The 21,771-nt window shown below is 34.9% G+C and overlaps 2 protein-coding genes across 5 annotated transcripts; one reads left to right on the plus strand and one right to left on the minus strand.

The window, feature by feature from the left end:
* The first annotated feature begins 10,114 nt into the window (after positions 1-10,114).
* LOC137745987 (protein TERMINAL FLOWER 1-like) lies at positions 10,115-12,078 on the plus strand. Of its 2 annotated transcripts, none has more exons than XM_068486026.1 (4): positions 10,115-10,408; positions 10,563-10,624; positions 11,689-11,729; positions 11,828-12,078. In XM_068486026.1, exons 1-4 carry the CDS (start codon positions 10,211-10,213, stop codon positions 12,043-12,045), a joined length of 519 nt encoding a protein of 172 aa, XP_068342127.1. In that variant the 5' UTR covers positions 10,115-10,210; the 3' UTR covers positions 12,046-12,078. The 2 variants fall into 2 exon arrangements, with proteins under 2 accessions (XP_068342127.1, XP_068342128.1); XM_068486027.1 differs by having other exon boundaries at positions 10,211-10,408; positions 11,689-11,733; positions 11,832-12,045.
* Positions 12,079-15,956: 3,878 nt separating this feature from the next.
* LOC137745983 (uncharacterized) lies at positions 15,957-21,057 on the minus strand. 3 transcript variants are annotated; one of them, XM_068486023.1, is made up of 10 exons: positions 20,603-21,056; positions 20,255-20,313; positions 19,441-19,498; positions 18,822-18,905; positions 17,775-18,055; positions 17,315-17,553; positions 16,973-17,188; positions 16,768-16,866; positions 16,601-16,680; positions 15,957-16,499 (listed from the first exon to the last, which is right to left on the minus strand). In XM_068486023.1, the coding sequence occupies exons 7-10, from the start codon at positions 16,988-16,990 to the stop codon at positions 16,373-16,375; spliced, it is 324 nt and encodes a 107-aa protein (XP_068342124.1). In that variant the 5' UTR covers positions 16,991-17,188; positions 17,315-17,553; positions 17,775-18,055; positions 18,822-18,905; positions 19,441-19,498; positions 20,255-20,313; positions 20,603-21,056; the 3' UTR covers positions 15,957-16,372. The 3 variants fall into 3 exon arrangements, with proteins under 3 accessions (XP_068342124.1, XP_068342122.1, XP_068342123.1); XM_068486021.1 differs by lacking the exons at positions 15,957-16,499; positions 16,601-16,680; positions 16,768-16,866 and having other exon boundaries at positions 20,603-21,057; XM_068486022.1 differs by lacking the exons at positions 15,957-16,499; positions 16,601-16,680; positions 16,768-16,866; positions 20,255-20,313 and having other exon boundaries at positions 20,603-21,057.
* Between the last annotated feature and the right edge of the window lie 714 nt (positions 21,058-21,771).

Genomic DNA, 21,771 nt, shown 5'->3' on the forward strand with positions numbered 1-21,771 from the left:
ATATGCTACAATTGACAGATCTTAGTGTTAATAAGGAAAATTAATAGGATATTTGTGTGCTACTTTGTGGTGTGCCTTTAATCCTATCAAGAAAAAACAAAGACTACATGTCTATCTCTTTAAAACAAAGAATGCATGTCTATTAAGTGTGAGAAAGGAAAAAAAAAAGTTATTTCCTAAATGAAATCATCATATACTCCTTTCTAGTGAATAAAAAAAAAAAAGAACTTTAACGAAAAGCTATTGGTACTGTTTACTTTAATGAAAAACCATATTTTTACACTAAAATGTTAATCCTGGTACTATTCACTTTACCCTTTATTTTGTTCTTATCGTTAAAACTCAAAGTTTTCAAACATTTTCCATTAGTTTTCCTTAAAAAAAAAGTGATGAGTGTCAAGTTTAGATGCTTATAGTTATTGGGGAATGTGGTTCAAATTCAGTTTTGACGAGAATCGAACTTAATATTTTTCAATTGCAAATGAAGAGAAATATCATTAGATCGCAATACTAAGTGATAAGGCAAAGTTTAAACGTCTACGAACAATTTTTTGGATATTTTTGTCTTTTTACATGAAAATAAGCTAAAAAAGATTCACCAAATATTTTCTCAGCAAAGGGCTTAATGGCCAAGGGAAACTCCAAAGCGTACGGAAACTTTGGAAGTTTCTGTCAAGGACATCTCTTTTTTCTTCAGAAGCTGTCTCCCTTTCGTTAAGCTCTTTTTCTTTTTAGTTTTTTTTTTTTTCGGTTAACCTTTTTCTTTTTAGTTTATGTTATCGTAATCGACATGCAAAACGAGAGTAACGTGAGAAACTGTGTAGGTTTTGTACCTTCTCTTTTTCTTTTTTTTTCTTTTTTTTTTTTCTCTTTTCTTTTTTGTCATGTGGCAACATACAATAGCGGATAGAGTGAAGTGGGACTCATACTTAATATACATCAGATATTCTATGGAAACGAAATTACAATAAAAAGTAACAAACCTACCCATACGTAATAATATACATTAGAATAATTAGGAGCACATTGACTAAAAAGTCAATCGTGGTCAAAGTAGGCCCCGTTAGGGTCAACAATCCTAAATTGTTGTCAATTACGAAAATCAATAAATAGTATGCTGACAAAATTGCACGGCAATCCAATAGTCAAATTGTCGTCAATTACAAAAATTGAATGGCGGTACAATTACCTCAAAAATTGAATAATCAAACCATTGTATATAATATCAAAAAACGGATCTTATATATGGGCTAAAGGCATCAAAAATGTCTCGCTACCGAAAATTCATATCATTGAGTTTTCCCAAGAGCCGCCAGATAAGTCGTCGCCCTCGGTGGTTTCTGGCGAATCGAAACTCAATTTTCCAACATCAACCAAATTTTAAAGGCATGTAGAACAAGACAAGGAGAAGAACTTGAGCCAACTTCCAAAAGTGGTCGGAAGGCGGTGAAAATCTTGAAGAAGCCTCAAAATGTATTGAATGGGCGCACCCACAGTGGCCCACCGTCCGACATCAGATGGATGATTTAAGGCCGAATTTTTTAGCTGGAGTCCAAGAAAGTCAATCCTAAATGGTTTGGGTCATCAGCGTTCGGCGGATTCACAGAAAAATGGAGAGAAACTCGTGGGGTACCCTAGGGAAATCGTGGCCTTCAACTGTTGCGTATGGTGGTTTTTCATATTGGAACTTAGGTGGGTTTGGTTCTAGGGTTCATGGGTTACACTTTGGTGATGGTGGTGATGATCGTTGCCGTAGGAAAAAAGGAAGAAATTGGTATTGGATAGAATCGGGGCAAGATCCGGGTCAGGCGGCCTGATCACATGTAATTTGGGCCTATTACAACATAGGTTTCCAGGTCTAGAAACTTTCCACATTCAGCAGGCTAGGGTTTCCAAAATAGGAAATTTCTTATTTATAGTAATTCCAAAAGATTAAATTGTCCCTCACTTTTGACGTTTGTAACTTATTCGTTTAAACTCCGATTGTCAAATGATTTTCGCTTAAACGCTCGTGGGATTGAGTTTTATCCATCAATTTTAAACCCACCTCCAAACACCGAAGTAAATTTATAATGACCAAAACGTTCTTAAAATCGTTTTTCCCAAAATTTTAAAATAAAAAAATAATAAATTTAAGAATGAGATATCACAATTTTGACGTACAAAAAACAATCATGTGACATTATTATATATTCTAGCACGTGAATTTGTTTTAGAAATATACACTTAAAGTGGAATATATCAATTTACTAATTATATTGTTCACTCTTGTTATAATATGTAAAATAATATATCCTATGATGTATGTTGATATTGACAATAAGATTTATACGTTTCAAGTATTTGACTTCATGTTGGTTGCTAAATGCTTATGAGACACTAGTAGAAAAAAACAGTTTGCGCAACAAGATTTTACGCAACGAAAAAAATGTTGTTGCCTAAGTGGCATTTGCGCGACAAAAACGTAGATTTGTCATGCAAAAATGGTAGGATATAAAAAAAAAAACTTTATGCGACGAAAATATTTATCACGTAAGAATACTTTGGGCAACGAACACATAGCACAAGAAAAAGCGGGAAAATTTTTTTTGCCACCAAATGTTTGCGCGACGAATATTTCCACATATTCAACCCGCAAAGTTTCACTGAAAACAATTAGATGCCCTTTAAACGCTCCCATTTAGTGTGCATTTATAACGCATTTTGCACGACCAAGTGGTTCGTCATGCAAAGTATTATGGGTTCTATATAAACACAATTTCAGAACCTTAGTTTTCAAAGGTTTTTTTTCAAAGACGATGGCCGATTCGGTTCCTGATTCAACGAAAAGTTGTGAGGGAGAAGGCTCTTGCGAAGGGAAAGGTAAAAAAGAAATTTATTGTTAAATTAGTTGTCTTATATTTGATATGGTTGAAATTGTTTTTTTAATAGTCTATTACTTTTAAAATTTTATGGTAGAAAAAGAAATGAGGAAAGTTGTGTTGTGAATAAAGAGGTACCATCGTAAGCGATTGCCCTCCTTTGAAGACAAAAGTAGGGTTGATGGAGAATGATGGAGAAAAGGCAGTCGGTTCTTCAAGAGTCCTTCTCCCAGCTTCCTTCCGACACTTCGATTAAGTCTGTGGATTCCCTAAGGATGCGGGGTTTCAGATCTTCACAGTCACCTTGGATCAAACTCTTGGTCGGAGGCCGGGGACATATTGTAAGGGGATGGGGAATGCCCGGCTTGCGGGAACCTAAAGCCTCTTCATCCTCTTAGTCGAAGGGCGAGGTGACAGCTTTGATTAAAAAAGGTGGCCGGCCTTAGGAGTGAGCTCGCCTCTTATAAGAGTCAGATGTCACTAATCGTAAAGGCCCTCAGTGAGTTCAGCATTCGTCTCCCGGATATTTGTACCTAGTCGACGTCCAAGCCCCTCAAACCCAAGCATGCCTAGAACTCCGCCCCTTTGACCTCTGAGCCCATCCTCATCCCCGAGGGCTTCTTGCCCCAAGATTTCCAGCCGCCTGTGAGCCACGACCCCGTAGATTATTCAACCTTCTTTTCTTAGTTTTTTACTCCTTACTTTTTAAACTTTTTCTTTGTACATACATTTTCTTTTTATTTTAAATAAATTATTTTTCTCTTCATTACATTTTTTTATTGCAATTTAATTTTATTATTTTATTACAAAATTAAAACTAGAACAAAAAAAAAATTTAAAAAAAAATTTTATTTTTTGCCCGACGAATACCTTAGTCTTGCATAATTTTTTGTGACTAATCCGTTTTCGTAGCGCAAGAATAACATGTCGTCGCGCAAAGTTCTTAGAGATGAAGATTAGTCATCCCATGTATGTATTCAGAGGACTGCTACTCATATCCTAACATTTTGTGCGACGAAGATCTTTGTTCCTAAAAATTTGGTGTGATGAAGGCAGAATCGTCGCGCCTTCTTCTCTGCGATCAATGTGTTTATTCGTTGCACAAAGTCTTTCTTCACGATCTTTGCACAACAAAGTTTTTGTCGCTTTGACGTTTGTGCGACGGGAATAAGCTTTGCCCAACCAATTTATGTTTGTCGTGCTAAATGTTAAACGTAGTAGTGAGTAGCCCTTAGGACTTTGATCCAAATGTCATCGTCGTTGAGTTGAGGAAATCAGCTTCCTTGGGCTGGGACATTTTTCATTTGGGAAATGGACTTAGTGATCTGTAATTTAACAAATGAGATTAGAGGCTTTATAGGTAATTCTCTGGTCTGGAGAATTATGTTTCTTGATGAGTATATCAGTTTTTCAGCTTTGTTTAGACACCCATAATTAATAACATATTTACAATATATCCCTCATCATTTTATTTAATGAACACATTTACTTGGACACTTAAAAATTAAAGCCCCATCTTCTCTACATGTAGCAACACATCTTTCCCTCAAGCCCTCTCACTTCTGTCAAGATAAGCCTAAATCTCTCATCTTGCCTCTCCCTCTCCCTCCAGGCAGTGTACGATCTTCCTTGACAACTAAATTCAAGATTTTTGCGGCTTTGGTTAACACAAATAATTTTTTTTTCAAAACTCGAAAACGTAACTAAATATGGTTAAAACACACAAAAGTCTTATTGTTTCTTCTTCATAGTCGTCATATATGTCAATTTGCTCATTCACTGTGCTCTTTCATCACAAATTCACAACGTAAGTAGATTGTGTGTAAGCTAGGGTTAGAGTGTTAAATACATGGGTAAGTGAAGTTATGTTGAAAACTGAGGGTTGATAGCACACTATGTAGCCCTTGCTGTTTCTAAACCCTTGTGGGTTTCTAATATTGGGTGGCCAACAAAGTACTTTGATAAGATGTCATTAAGAGCTTGTTTGCAACTGTAATTCTATAAAACGCTTGTACTCACTAGCTTTTTTTGTTCGTAGCACTTGTCTAGTAGCGCTTTTACATAAAAACAATGTGTTGTTTGCCATGTAACCAAATAGGTGCTTTTACACCGCACAAAAGTGCTTTTAATACTAAGTGCTTTTAATACTAGTTTGTGAGAATATTAAGGTTAAAAAGTCTCACATTGGTAAAAGAAGAAACTTTAATTACAAGAACCTATACCTAAGTTGGATTTACATTGTCAATTGGGTTTACGGATTAACCTCAACTTTCTTCATAATATCAAAGCATGTTGTCCTATGTGTGAAGCTAAACGGACACACGCCATTCACGTCACCCTATATGTGTTGTCCACGTGTGAGCTTGAAAATTCGTCATACATGAGTGAGCGTGTGAGGATGCGAAGGTTCAAGAGTCCCACATTGGTGACAAAAAAAAAAAAAAAAAAACCCTTATAAGGACTTATAAATAAATAAAGCTATTTTTCATAATATCAATTAATTTTGGAAATTATTGTTAGCACTCTAAAAATATCATTCTACACTCCTCACAAATATATTTATCCTTCTAATTATAAAAAATTTAGAATGCAAAATAATAATTTTAAAATACCAATAATAATTTTCTTAATTTTATAGCGTGATATCAAATTTTTTTTGTAGTTATCTTTCACCAAAACAAGAATATATTGTCTCTTCTGGTTAAAAAAAAAAATTCAAGTTTTTATTTTTGGTCAATGATTCATTAAAGCCTAAGGCTACTAATTTGGTCAGTAATGATGACCTGTGGACTTTTGCCCTTATGTTCTGATCGATCCCACGTTATTGTGCAGTAGATCAACCCCACATTCTCTACGGAATACGCACATGCATGTATGTTCTCCTCCTCCTTCCAGTCCCACAAGCTGATTTGATACTCAAAATCGTTCATGTCCGTCGAGTTGATTTGATAATTGAAATCGTTCATGTCCCGCAAGCTGATTGGATAATCGAAATCGTTCATGTTCAAATAAGTTTTTAAGATTATTTTTGCCAAACAAAAACTCATTCTTGATATGAATTTATTTGTTTCATATATGTGTGTGTGAATCTTCAGATTTTATTTCATTGGACGTCAAGACTTCAAGGATAGTATTATCTATTAACTTTGAGGTTTTTTCATATTTCTAGTGGACTGTACAACTTGTGTTCTTTCAAGAATAAAATTGTTTATTTTTCCCTTGGCTTCGTTACATCAAAATATTAATGTTATTCTGTGTTATTAACTATAACCTTACCATTATAGTGTAAACAATTATATAGTAAATTTTGACTATTATACTGTAACCTTAAGCTCATCTCTAGTCATGGAGAGCTAAATGGAGACTTGGTTCCGGTTCCTAATTAGCCTAATTGTTAGACTGAAATCTTATTTGTTTAAATATTTTGATTGAGGTACTTAGCATCATTTAAGAGGTTTAACTCATGCATTTATGCATTTAATGTCCCACAAATTATGAAATTTGACCAAATTCAAATAATATTTTTAAAATATAATGAATACTTAAAAATCAATAAGTAGAGTAATATTGTTCTTCACAAAATTATAGCAAAAAAAATAGTGTACCCATATTGTGACATCCCACATCGCCTAGGGGAGTGATCCTTATATGTATATTCTCATCCCTACCTAGCACGAGGCATTTTGGGAGCTCACTGGCTTCGGGTTCCGTTGGAACTCCGAAGTTAAGCGAGTAGTGCGTGAGAGCACTCCCAGGATGGGTGACCCATTGGGAAGTTCTCATGTGAGTTCCCATAAACAAAACCGTGAGGGCGTGGTCGGGGCCCAAAGCTGACAATATCGTGCTACGATGGTGGAGCGGGCCCGGGAAGTGGTCCCCCCCGGGCCGGGATGTGGCAATTTGGTATCAAAGCCTAACGCTGGTCGTGGTGTGCCAACGAGGACGTCAGGCCCCTAAGAGGGGTGGATTGCGACATCCCACATCGCCCAGGGGAATGATCCTTATATGTATATTCTCATCCCTACCTAGCACGAGGCCTTTTGGGAGCTCACTGGCTTCGGGTTCCGTTGGAACTCCAAAGTTAAGCAAGTAGTGCGCGAGAACACTCCCAGGATGGGTGACCCATTGGGAAGTTCTCGTGTGAGTTCCTAGAAACAAAACCGTGAGGGCGTGGTCGAGGCCCAAAGAGGACAATATCGTGCTACGGTGGTGGAGCGGGCCCGGGAAGTGGTCCCCCCCCGGGCCGGGATGTGACACATATAATTAGCATGGGTACATTTAGCAAAATTAAAAATGGGTACAAATACAAATAAAAGTTTAAAAAATATGGGCACAAAAAAAAATTAATATATGGGTACAAATTAAAACTAAAAAGAAAATTGATACAAATTAAAAAAGGGTTGCAAATTAAAAATGGGTACCAACTAAAAATGAAAATATATAATTAAAAATTTAGCCATAAATATCAATATACCTATATAACATTTCTAACGATAAATGAATATATTTAGAAATACAAAATATTTTTTTATTGAAATAATTAATGACATTTATTAAAACTTAAGAACCTTGATAAAAAAAAATTAAAAAGAAATAATGTTTTAATTAATAGAGCAACAAAAAGGATGATGAGGACCTAATTTCTCCAATAATAATTTAGAGTTAAATTTTTCATTCTCCAAAACCTTTTCATATTGGCTTGAGATGTACATGTTGGGCTACCAAGGGGCTTGCTATATGTAATCACCCCTTATCAAAAGTTAGCCATGTTTCTTTTTAACAGATTTATATTATCTCTCAGCTGGAGATGAATGCAAATTCAAACTAAATAATTATTATGTGATGTTAAACAATAAACTTTGACGATTATAACATAATCTTATTAAAATGAGGGTACTAGAACTGTCATAACGGGAGTGGGTTAAAGCACTCCATGATAGATCTACTCCCAATCAATTTGGATGTAAATAAATTTACTATTTATCTCCTAGCTAATACGTGTATAATATAATACAAAATAAAATGATGAGGCAAATTCACACACATGGCACAATCGTAGGGTGTGGACCGTGCGGTGCTGTGCTGGTTGATGCAGTAGAAGGAAAAATAAAAACAAAAGTAATTTGGCTTCTAGTTATGGAAAGAAAAACATAAGTACTGGAAAGAAAATAATTTTTCCATGTACAGGTGGGTTAAACTGTATACAGAAAGAAAAACAAAAGTACTTTGGCTGTATTGAAAATTCAAGTCCTCCTCTCATTGCCAATCTGGGAAGTTCTTTGAGCTCTCTATTTTGCTACTTTGAGCGATTGAGATGCCCTCTCTGCACGACTAGCAGCTTGGCAGCAGGCACTCAGAGAGCAGGTGGAGTTCCTTTATGCTCTTGGGCCTCCTCTCTGAGAGAATCTCTGGAAAAATGATAACATTCCTGTGTACATTATGCGTCCATTCAACACAGTATATTTCCATTTCAAAATTTGTATTACCCTAAATGCCAAAGATGAGAGTTTCCCTTATTAGATTGTGAATGTTCAGGAAGAATTCTAGGCATTTTGCTGTTTTTGCTTTATGTTGTTTTATAAAAAAACAGTTATGACTATGCAATGAGATATTTTTCAGTATGCTCGAAACACAGGTACATACACTATTATAAAAATAAAGGGACACTTGAAAAAAAAAAAAAAAAAAAAAAAAAAAAAAAAAAAAACTTCTACCTACTTATATAATAACATTTGACGCACCGCCGCGTATTCCGAACATATTGAAAAATTTCTCATATGCAAGGACCCCAACCATGCAGAATTATATAATGATTTTCTTGCCTATCTAAGGAAAAACATCCCCCTTATTTTTGAAAAAAAATATTCAATAATTAGGTTTACAACCAATCAAGAACTAATTCCAAGGGGCCCGATTAATATGTGAGGCACACAAACATACAGGGTCGGATCACACAAAACATAATTATAATATGCATTTTATCAGAGAAAACTCTTGCTTAGAATCTATGTATAATATGTGTATAACATTCATCTGGTTAATTTTAATTGGGATATGGTATTCACACATCTCTTTTTACCTCTCACACCATTCTTATTTTTACTGTCTGGCTCGAATGATCATGAATTAAAGAAAATCAAATTATTGAAATTAACAAAGAACTATATAAGAAGTAACAATGAGTATGTGAATAATATCATCATTTCAAATTACATTGCGAGTAGAAACAGTATAAATCTCGCATTAATATATAAGATATTGGAGAAAGTTAAGTAAAGTTCCGCTTTTGCTCATCCCTTATGACCCAGAGTCACCGTTTCCGCCCTCGTGTTTCAAATTAATTCAACCCAACAACCAGAACAAAAATAAAAAAAGGATTCTTTGCTTTCTTATTAAATTATTAAACTTAAGTTTAAAGATTATTCTTTGTAGAAATTTTGGTTGTTCGGTTTAATATAAAATAATAAGCGAACCCAATTTGTTCTCCTTCGTTTATCCCGTAAAAATTTAATATTGATTTTGTTGTTAAGTATTTTGGTTTAGTTTTAAACTGGAACCTCGAATATAGTGATCTCCTGGATCTTTAGACTCCAAAGGGATTAAGGTTCTATGGTTTGGACCTCCCAATTTCAACCAGTCGTTCGGAAAGATGGTGATTTGCAGTACCATCGCCGCAGCTTTGTCACGGGACACGGCCAATCGGGATAAGAAAAGGGAGAGACAGAGATTATGGGAATTGTTTAACGTCAGTTTCGAAAATAAATGTTATACTAAATGATGTGGCATATTTTAAGTCATTGAATTTTATATCGGACTAGGCTAAGCAAAATGCGAAAAAAATTTGGAAAAGCTAAACATAGAGATTTGAAAAAAGCTAAATGTAGAGACTCGTAAAATACAATTAGATTGTAGAGTTGAGCACTTATTTTTTGAGCTCTATACCCTAAATTTTGCAACGGCAAGTCTTCTTAGAAAGAGGTTTATAAACTTAATTTAATTCAGCCGTATATATAAGAATTTTTCTAGAAGCAAACCACTAAAAACTCTTGATGTGACATAGAGAAAGAAGGGTGGGAGGTTTGGGACTAATAGCAATGTCTTTTAGATGTCCCTGTTGTTCTAGTATTCCTTTATACTATTATTCATCTCTTCTTCTCTTAAAACTCACTAGAGATCTAAAGTAATTAGCTTGCTGTGTGCTTGAAAACACTATAAATACAACCATACAAGGATTCGACTCCCAAGCAATATAAGGAGTGCTATTAGTTCCTCCTGAATTGACTTAGCCATTAATCTTTTCTTTTTACACTTTCTCTTCTCTCTCTCTCTCTCTCTCTCTCTCTCTTAAAATGAAAAGAGCATCGGAGCCTCTGGTTGTTGGGAGAGTGATAGGAGATGTTCTTGATTCCTTCACTGCAACAACAAAAATGTCTGTCACTTACAACACCAAGCTAGTCTGCAATGGACTTGAGCTCTTTCCTTCTGTTGTCACAGCCAAACCTAGAGTTGAGATTCAAGGAGGGGATATGAGATCCTTCTTTACTTTGGTATATATAAATCGATCTGTTATTAATGAATTGATTAGTTCTTGTTTGTGTTTAACCATCATTACATTACTCCCTAACCCTTACTCTCCCTTATTGGCATATTAATTTGATGTTATTGTTTTGAAGTCTTGTGATAGTTTTCTTAATCTTGCAGGTGATGACAGACCCAGATTTTCCTGGCCCTAGTGATCCTTATCTAAGGGAGCACCTGCACTGGTATACACCACCATTATGAATTTATTTATTTTTTTCTTTTTGTTACACATATGAAATTACCTAACCTAGCTTTAAAGTGGAAGGTTAACCTAGATACAAATCAATTTAATTTTTTCTATCGAAACAAGTTAATTTGATTAAAAGACAAAATAAACATTATGGGCCAGAGATTTTACGGTACTTTATTGAAAAAATAAAATATCGGTACATTTTAACATACACATGATGTTCAAAATTACACTACAAGGTTAGGTTCAAGTGAATAAAAAAAGAAAGATGTGATTATACTATAACAAGGTTGGTAGTTACATTGTGGGCGTTCTATTACATTGTTAAGGTAGATTTTTGTACTTGAACATGATTGAATTACAAAATTAATGTTTATTATTACACAATTGACGTACTATACGTGTGTTATTACTACAAACATTATGAACTTACACAACATCATAATCGTGTTACCACATGATGTCAACATACAAGATCTAAGGTAAAGTTACACTGTAATTGTTCAAATTTGCACTCCAAGGTCACATGATTGTCTTAACGTTACATTTAATTATATCAAATAACACTGTGGACGTTAGATTACATTGTTAATGTAATATATTATAGTTGAACGTTAATGTATTCCAGTAACGTTCAAATTAAATAACGCTAGTACTTTATTTTTTTATTAAGGTATCATAGATGGACCTAAACATTACATAAATTAATTTCAGCATGCTATATATATTCTCATAAAGTACCATCATTTCCCAAAGCCCTATAAAGTACGTAGGCATTTTCATCAAAAAGAAGAGGAAGAAAAGGTGTAGGCATTTTCATCAAGAAGTAGAAGAAGAAAAACTGTCGACAATATTAGTGTCCTTCTGTACTTGTTAAGTATCAATCATGGTTACAAGCTGTAAAGGGCTATAAAAATGCAAGGAAAAATTGTCGAGTACAAAACTAACAAAAATTACGACTGTAGTCCTTCTGTGCTTGTTATACCTTTGCCGTATTTTTATGCTCGTTTGATTGTTTTTTCATACAAAACTAACAAAAATTTCTCAAATAAACAGGATTGTGACAGACATTCCAGGCACCACAGATGCCACATTTGGTAAGTCCTACATATACAAGATGTGAGCATTCATGGTGTCTGTTTCCCTTTCCTTCAATAAGTTGGCTAATTTAGGGTTTATTTAATCGTATTAACAGGAAGAGAGGTGGTGAGTTATGAGATGCCGAAGCCCAATATTGGCATCCACAGGTTTGTGTTTGTTCTCTTCAAGCAGAATCGAAGACAATCAATCAACACACCTTCCTCGAGGGATCACTTCAGCACTCGAAGCTTCGCGGCCGAAAATGACCTGGGTCTTCCTGTCGCTGCCGTCTACTTCAACGCGCAGAGAGAAACTGCAGCTAGAAGACGCTAGCTAGTAGCTCTACCCAGAACTCCTCCATCCATTATCCATATATATGTTAAATAAAGGCTTCTTTATAGATAGGCTATTGTAACTCTTGTTTCCCGATAACCTAAATTTTAACTTGTTGACACGTGAGAAAATAAGTAACTTGTTATTACAAATTATTTACAATGTATGCCACAATATCTTAATTATGTTAAAAAAATTATTATTACCTAAAATAATTATGAATTTCGTTGAGTATTAATAGGCATGATTTCAGATTTTGTTTTTTCCCTCTGAAATTTTTATTTTTTATTTTTATTTTTTTTGAAAAAAAAAAAGGAACAACTAGTGTGGCAAGCCACCCCTTTCGGGGCCGTTTTGGAACCGGAAAGGCTATGAGAACTTTCACCCTATCCGTGGCCACAGTCAAGCAGACTTCTATCCAACCTTTTTTTTAAGTAGTTTAACATTTTAAAATCGAAATAATAGGTTTAATTAATATGCTCCTCATTAGACCACACAATTACTTACATGATGCATGTAATTAACAAGAATAAACTCCACAAGTTAATTAAGAGAGAGGAGATACTCCTGCCGTGTGTGTTTCTGTGATTTTCTTGCTCTCCGATCAGATTTTGTATTGATTTCTGAAGGTTTCAAGTTGCATCTGATCAGATTTTATGGGGTCCTTTTTATCTTTTTTAACTGGAAAGTTATAACGGGGGAGGAGGAACGACCAACCAATTAATATCCCACCACCTGTCTTTTTAGGGTGTTGCCTTCCATTTCAACTGGAAAAGTTCGAGTTCAAATTTGTGTGTAGCAATTAACCTTAACAGCGCTAACTCTTTAACCCCAACTCTGTTATATCCTATATACAAAATTATAAAATCATAACTCGTCGACCTATACGGCTCCTCCGAGGACAACATCCAAATGTTGATCGACACCAACGATTCCTACACCCAGTCCACTGGTAAAAATATCCGCCGGGCCATCACCAACGTCATCCAATTTGCCGATTCCGGCGATGTCCTCTTTTGTGACGGCTGTGGAACCCTATTAAGGTATCGGATAGAATAAGGGAGGAAACTGATTGCCAAGTAATCAGAAGATTTTTAAGATTTTTTTGATTTTTTTTCTTAAGTGAAAATATTGGGATGAATGATTGAGAAAGATGACTTATGGGGAAACCATTTGAAGATTAAGGCCCGAATAATTAGGAGACAATCAATGGAGATAGGCAATTGATCATATTTGAGAACAATAGTGGTGTATATAATTGCATGGTTCAGTGCTTGGACAGAAAAGCTATGTGGAAAGTTGAAGAGAATAGGATCGTTCCATCAGAGGAATAGTAGTGAACAAAAAGAGCCGTGCGCAGAAAGTGAGTGAGAGACACTTGGTATTATTAATTTATTGTTTTTTTAGGAGATAAAAGAGTTGAATTAGAGGTGTTTAATGAATGGTTAGGTGTCAAAAAATTGGACGGACCAGAAAAAGGCCACACACCAAAATGAGCACAAACAGGCCCTCTGAGCAAATCACTTTTCCTGTTCCTCACTCATATTTTGCACGTCCAAGAACAGAAATTCGTAGGATTTGACACCAGCCAATGCAGCCACACCACGTCCAGCTATCATGTCCAATCTTGTAAAAGAAGAGATAGGTACGTAGTTTTCAAAGGGCTAGTGGTAAATTTATGGGAGGGATAAACTACGGTTGGTGATATCTACATAGGGATTCCTACAGTTCGATTTGGTGACAAAAATGTTATGTTCATCTTTATAATCATAAAAATTAATTATATTTATAATTACAAATTAATCATTAGAGATTATTTATAACCATACATATCGAATAATGAATTTCTCATCGATTAATGTACGGTTATATCCATCTTCATTAATACAAAAAATATATTCGTTCAATTAACTCATTATAATATAATATATATTAATTTAATTAATAAATATCCACGTCCAATCATAAAAACATACCAATGTTTTTTGGAGTTGTTCATGACAAGCCAAAAGTGATAAATTGGTCCAATGAAAAAATAGAGAGAAAAGAATGACAAAAGCAAATACAACAACCACTAATGAACAAAGACAAAGTAAATTTTCAAATAATTCTAAAACTTGTGACACCAAAAACTAGAGCATTGAATTTAAAACATGGATGAGGTTTGCTGATCTTTGATCTCTACTATAAACACCATTGAATTCTCATTGGTTTTGATTCAAAACGTTTGAACTTTCTCACAAAATGCAAGTATTAATTCTCAAGGGAATGAGTTTGGTGAAAATACATACATTACACAATACTATATTATATTATCTATAAGTTATATTATATATAATATGTACTATTTGAGTCGGATTCGACGACGGATATGGATCGAGAACCCCTATAACTATATCTGAAACCATAACCGAATAATACTTCCAATTTTTCCCCATATCTGAAATATACCCGAATTTTCATTCCCAAATCCGTTCCATTCGGGCGGTTATCCATGATTATCGGGTTAATCGGTTTGAATTGTCATCCCTATACACTCTTTATTAATTATGTTTTTTTGTTCTTCTTCAATTCTTTCGAGTTGAAAATTAAAAGGAATTTGTAGGAGATAAAAAATGGTATGTAGATAGCACCACCCTAAACTATTTACATATGGGAATGCTAATAATCTTTTCAGTAGGATATTCTTTTTCGGCTCTTGCTTTTATTTTGAAACGATGTTGTCATTGAAATTATCTAATTTGTATTTCACTCTTTAAAGATTAGTTCTACAAAATATCAATCAAATTAGAAACCATTTAACTGTTTGATTAACATTGTTTAAATGAGAATTATGGTTCATCCATATATTGGATAATCGTTAGAAACTAAACGATTTCAAACTTTAGTATTTTATGGCAAGATGATCTTTAAAAGGTGCCTCGAAAAATAAATGGGTTAGATCATCATGCCACATTGAAAAACAAAAAAGAGAACTGAAAAATAGAATGAGAATGTGCAAATAAGAAAGGTTCTAGCATTTTCCTTATATATATTTGGGTTAGGAACCAAGGAAACATGTTTTTGTCACATATTTTGACACTTATTTTGTAGGATCCATTTCATAATATAGATAGTTTGGATTGTTAAAATATATTACGAAGTGGATCCTACAACATATATGTCAAAAACATGTATCCTTGAATCCTAACTGTTTATATGTTACCCTATGCTCTCTCTCTCTCTCTCTCTCTCTCTCTCTCTCTCTCTATTTTTTTTTATGTAATATATTAGAAAATCTTTACATTATGTTTGGATAAGGGAAATAAACTTGGAATTTGGATTAAAGTCTGAATTTATAAATTGACATACATCAATTCCCTTGTTTGGATTCATAAATATAGAAATTTAGAATTTCCACACAGAAAAAAATTTGGAATTTGGGACCTCCAATTCCAAAGTTTAAATTCTATGTAAATAGGTGTTATTTTCCAATTTCTATGATTGAGAGTTTAAAAATAATAAATTCCGTATTTAATTTCATTGTTCTTTTAGGTTAACCAAACAAGAAAATTCACAAATTCTAGGAAATAAAATCCGGACGTTTCAATTTTCGTCATTTTAAAATTCCTTAGTAATCTTAAATTTCTTCATCCAAACATAATGTTAGTTGCACTAGTAGGAAAAACATTTTGCGCAACGTAGGTACCTTTGTCGCGCAAAGTGAAAAATCGTTGCCTAAAAAATAGCACAACGAAACCTTCGTTGCACGCTAAACGTCGCGCCAAGGCAATGACGGTAGGGTTTGCGCGACAAAGAAGAAGCATACGTCGCGCAAACCATTTCTTTTTGTTTTGGTCAAAAATATTTTTTTTATAATTTTTAATAAATATTGTAATTAAATTCTAAGCAATAATGAATTAACCAAGAAAAAGTATTTAATTATAAAATATATGAAAATGTACATACAAAATGTTCGAACAAAAAAGAAAAAACTACAAGTAGTTTTCTAGGTTTGATACATCAGGCTACTGGGTATCGGCAGGGCAAGGTGGCTCTGAGGTCGAAGATGGAGCAAGATTAAGTGTTGGTAGCGAGATTTAGAGGTTGGACAACTGTATGGTTTGTACAAGGTCTCTCACCGTCCCGGCATAGGTCATCTTTTCCTCGTCTTGGGCCCTCATATGCTCGCCCTAGACCGCAAGCTGACCTCTTAGGGTTGTCACTTCCTCCTTCAATGCATCGACCTCTGCTGTGTTCGATTTGGAAGAAGAGGCACCCGTCTCACGAACCCGCGCTTTCCCCATACATCAAATAACCTTGCCATGACGACGACCGAAGTTCTGATTTAGGACATCAGCCATGATCTGAAAACATGCATTCTCGGGTACCGTGACGCCTTCAATCGGGGTCTCCGGGGAAAGTTGCGATGTTGCTTCTTGGAGAACATAAGTGCTCTTTTCCACCATAGCAACCTGTAATAATAAAGAAAAAACATATAATATTTAATAACAAAACATAAATAATATTTGAACAATTCATACATATAAGAATAATAAGAATTACATATACTTACATGAAGCTGCTCAATGGTCTCATCACAAGGTCGAATGTAAACATCTTCGAACATGTCGATCTCTGGGAACTTAGAACCCCCTTGAAGAAAAAAAAATAAAGAAAATTTTATTATTCAATAATAATAATAATAAATTGTATAAAATTTCAAAGTTAATATACTTTTACCTGATGCCGTGCCTCAAGTCTATACGAAAAGGGCATTGAACCGGAATGGTGGAGAAGTTTCTTTAACTCACGAACTTTCTTGCCAGCAGCAGATTTCTTCTGTTAAACGCAAAATATACATGTTAGTGCGACTATTTGAAATAAATTAGTAAAAAAAGTATAACTAAAACAATAATAAATTATTATTAAAATATTATGTACGTACCACAAATTTTGGGTCCATAAAATGTTTGCAAAGCCACTGCCAATCCTCCGGCCTGTCCTGCAACTCGATTGGAACATGTAGGCAAGCAATCTCTGGATCATCCCATTGCTTAAAATACGTTTGAAAATTATTCTTCCATTGTTAGTACCGGGTTGCTAAGGCCACCTCTAAGTAGGCCATGGCCTCGGGGAATATATCCTCAAGATCATAAATGACCTACAAATATGAAAAACAATAAAATAATAGTAAGAAATTTAATAATATTAAGATAATATATTTTGGTTTTTAATATTTGTAAACAAAATTAAAAAAATGATAAGGGCTAAAAATTAATATACTAACCGACAACTTGTGTCGCACCAGTTTCTTCATCTCCTCGAGAATTTCTGCCCAAGAGTCCCACTGAAAAGGACAATTTTGTCGAATAACAACACCACAGCTACTAACGACACTGCTATGCTGTTGTGAGGTAGCCGCTCCACAATGTCGCGGGTCATATGCAATCTTGACCTTGGAGGTGGCCTGACGTACGCCTTGTGCCTGCTTCAGCATTCGACTAAGCCCCCTAGTGTTTTTTTTAGCTGGCCAAAAATACTTAAATGGTGAAAACCTTAAGCTTAAATTGTACAAAAAATTCGACACAACCTCCCCTAATAGTATAGCATTCCCCAAAACCTTAAAACAGTAATTCACAACCCGTAACACATTTTCACAATGCAGCAAATTTTCACCATCATAAACATAATAGTTTTAAAATGAAAAAAAAAAAAAATACAACGTAGTGAGAATTAGAAAAAACTACCTGGCTGGGAGGCCTCACCCTCGACTCTGGATGCCAAGGAAGTGTGATTAGAAGGCTCAGGCTCATGACGGCGCCGGTGAGGCCACCGTGCACTAAGCGATTGAACCGACACTGATGACATCGATGAGACGGGCGGTTGGGTCGTCGTAGGAGTAGTCTCAGTAAAGGGTGTAGGCTCCCCAATCAATGGAGCACTCACGCCTGGAGCAATAGATGCTGATAATGCAGGAGGCACATTGGTCACACTTCGACGATGAGTGTTCAACCGCGACATCTATACACTTTTTGAACCATAAAATTATAACATTAGAAATTAATCCTTTCTTGCATTTGAAACTAATCAATTAGCAGTCAAAGTAATAGCATATCCTTTCTCGCATTTGTTCACACACACACACACATATATATATATATATATATAAAACAATAGTGAAACGGTAGAAACAATACTAATTAAATATGTCAACCATATTGTAAACCTAAACCAATGGGATTAGATGTTCCGTTTATGTGTATCTTGATTATTTTGGTCGCAATTGTGATGCGTTCTCTATATACCAAAGTGTGATATATTTTAGAACTTAGCTGCAGCATCTGTAAGTTGGTACCTTTTGAAGCAATTTGTAAAAGTTAGTGTTTAAAAGCCGTTTCAGCATGCCAGCTTTTGTAAAATTGTAATTACTACGACTATTATTAGGGTTAATTATAACAGTGGGGAATGTTTAAAAGGCATTCAGTTTCTATCAATTCAATGTCTAGTGAGAGAATCTTCATTGGTTTCCCTCACTCGAGTGCCTACTCTACGTACCTAGATTTCTCTTTGAGAATTTTAAATTATCTTTTACCGCTTCCGCTACTTATGGAATTAATTATTAAACGCGTGCCAACAGTAATATAGTAGAGAAAATACAATGCATCTTCACTTATTGCTGTAACTTCAATTAACCATGTCCTAGTGACTAGTGTTAAATAGTACAGTAAATCACTCAATCATGAAGCAAACACATTCGAAGTGGACTCCTGAAGGGGTATGTTTTGTTACATTACCTTCACAATAGGAGCGGCAAATGATGAAGGAATGAATGAAAATGCAATACTAACAATCACTGCAGCTGAGAATGCATCCAAATCCTGCAAAATAAACACAAGTAAATATGAAATTCACAGATCCTCTCCTCTGTGATTGAATTGAACCCTATCGAAAGAATCAGAGACTTTCACAAGCACAACTGCACCATGAATGGACACAAACTATACAATTTAGGTTTACCATATTTAACGTTGGAAAATCCAATTAGTGTTACATAATTCAAACTACAAATTATAACATATAGTTGATACAGAACCACTTCAATTTAGTCAGTTTCTTGATGCAGGCCACCTAACAATCAAGCAAGCCAAACACTTTCAGGACAGCTCATTGCGTAAAATTTATGTAGAACAGAGCACAGAGGAATTAACAGAAAAACTTTCAATGATAAAATAGGAAATAGAGAAAATAAATAAGCACAAGAAATTGTAGCTGCAAACACTTTAAAGTATATTCATATATTCCAGGCTTGTGGCACCACCATTCGCAAATGCTCTCGTAGGGAGATTCCATCATGGACATTTTGTCATATTCATAAACTCAAACACTAAAGAACATTCTCCATGTAAGTTGTACCTGGGATGAAGATATTTGCTGCCCCCTTCAAGGAACCTAAATCTGTTACGTCTTTGGCCTGTCCAACTTAGCATGTATTAGATAAATTTGTCTTACATTAGCATTTATCAAGCAATTTAGAAAGAATAGATAACGGAATCGCCTAATGCGGATTCATGACGATATAGGAAGATGTTATGCTTCTAAAACCTGATCAGCAATGAATAAGATGGTGACTTTACTCTAAGATATCTATACATATTGCAAGGTTTATAACTAAAAAAGCCAAAATATCTGAAGGCTCAACAAGTAATGAAAGGTGAGGTTTTCGAAAGAACATTCCTGATAAGTAGGCATAGTTTGTAAAAGTCAGACCACCCATGATACATGAGATGAAGAGGAAGTCAGTGAGAGAGATCCAATTATAAAACTGAAACCATCAACTGAAACCATACATGCAATAAGAAGATTTGGATGACAAACTCCAGTCGAAAACCAATCTAAGAGGAGATAAATAGCTAAAGTATGTCTATATAACTATAAAAGTTCCACACCACCAGCCATCTCCTCACATAAATAAAACCAGAAAAATATATCAGTATGCCTATGCAAAAATAACACTACCCTTATGTCCATAAAACATTCGGTTTGGCCAGATACCACCTCAATAAACAATTAAACATAGTGGCTACAAACCAACAAAATTAACGAGAGAGAGCGAGGGAGAGAACAAGGAAAAGGCACAACATTCATCAAATTAACGCAGTACTATTGTTAATTCATGCATGTGCACAGACACGCTCTAGTAATATAATCAGTGACTGTCACTACCAACCTCTAAAAAGGTGATCTTGAGTGAATTGGACAGGCGAATTCAATATCAAGGATCTTTGCCTAATAATCAAAATGAAGGAATCCAATATTAATACATGGGAAGAAAAAAAACATTGGAGAAACATTATATAAAACAGAACATGAAACACAGCAATCCGATTGTAAATTTTAAGAAAACCCTAAATGGTGGCAACAAATCAATCATCAATCTACAAATGCAATTCAAATTTTAGGAAAACCCTAAATGGTGGCAGCATAACAATCATCAATCTACAAATTCTAATTTAAAAACCATAAAATCCCTACACCAGAAATTCACATTAATAACAAACCCCTAAATCAAAATTACCTAAATTTTAGAGGGATGATGGCTGGTAGCAGTGTCCTCGACGACAGTGATGGAGTGATGGTGGTCGCGACGGCGGGGGTGTTGTCGAAGAGGAGAGAATTGACGGCGCGGGTGATGAGGTGATGGCCTGGGTTCTCTGGGATGTCGTCGAGAAGGATGATGGATGGTGCCGTTGTGTTGGTCGACGACGGTGATGGCTAGTGAGCACTGTGAGGAGGAGGACGATTAAGAGTTGGAGAGTAGAGGGAAGGGAGTTGAGGGACTGAGAGTCTGAGAGTGATTCTGGAACTCGGGTGGAATTGGTTGAGGAGGATAGTCGGCTGGAGTGGAGAAGGAATTGGATTTGGGTTGGGAAGAGAGAGAGGATGAGGAGGAAAGTTGGCTGCAGCAGGATGAGAGAGAGACCGAGTGAAAGAGATGAGAGAATGAAAGGCTTTTGCGCAAAGTGCCAACTTGGAAAACTTGGGAAATTTTTTTTAAAAGGCGCCTATTTTTTACTATTGCACCGCCAAAATTATCACAAATGGCGCGACGCAGTATACATTTTGACGTCGCGCGATTTTTTTTATTTTTTAAAAAAAATATTATAAATTTTACTGAAAATTTACTTAATAAATATATATACCATTGAACTTGATGGGATACGCATTGTACCAAACTAATTTCAACAATCCAACCGTCAAACTTGTTTGTATATATTCCGAGATCGCATACGTCAAAAATTATAAAAAACAAACATCCAGAGATCAAGTAACGGGACAAAACTTTTCGACGATTAAAAATAAAAAATCACGATTTAACGGTTATTTTAACTCTGATTTTGATGATTTTTTACAATTACACTCGACCCTATATGAATACAATGAGCTAATTTGATCGTCAGTTTAAAATATTTACACAAATAGATACCACAAAATGTTATGTTAAACTTAATGATAGTATAAATAAACTCTAAGTGCTAGGGAATCTATCGTTTTGATGGAATACACATTGTACGAAACTAATTTCAACGATCCAACCGTCAAACTTGTTTGTATATGTTTCGAGATCGCATACGCCAAAAATTGCAAAAAATAAACATCTAGAAATTAAGTAATGGGACAAAACTTTTTGACGGTTATAAATGAAAAATCACAATTTAACAGTTATTTTAACTCTGATTTTGATGA

This window comes from Pyrus communis, chromosome 9 (genome assembly GCF_963583255.1).
Source record: "Pyrus communis chromosome 9, drPyrComm1.1, whole genome shotgun sequence".
NCBI classification, from domain to species: domain Eukaryota; kingdom Viridiplantae; phylum Streptophyta; class Magnoliopsida; order Rosales; family Rosaceae; genus Pyrus; species Pyrus communis.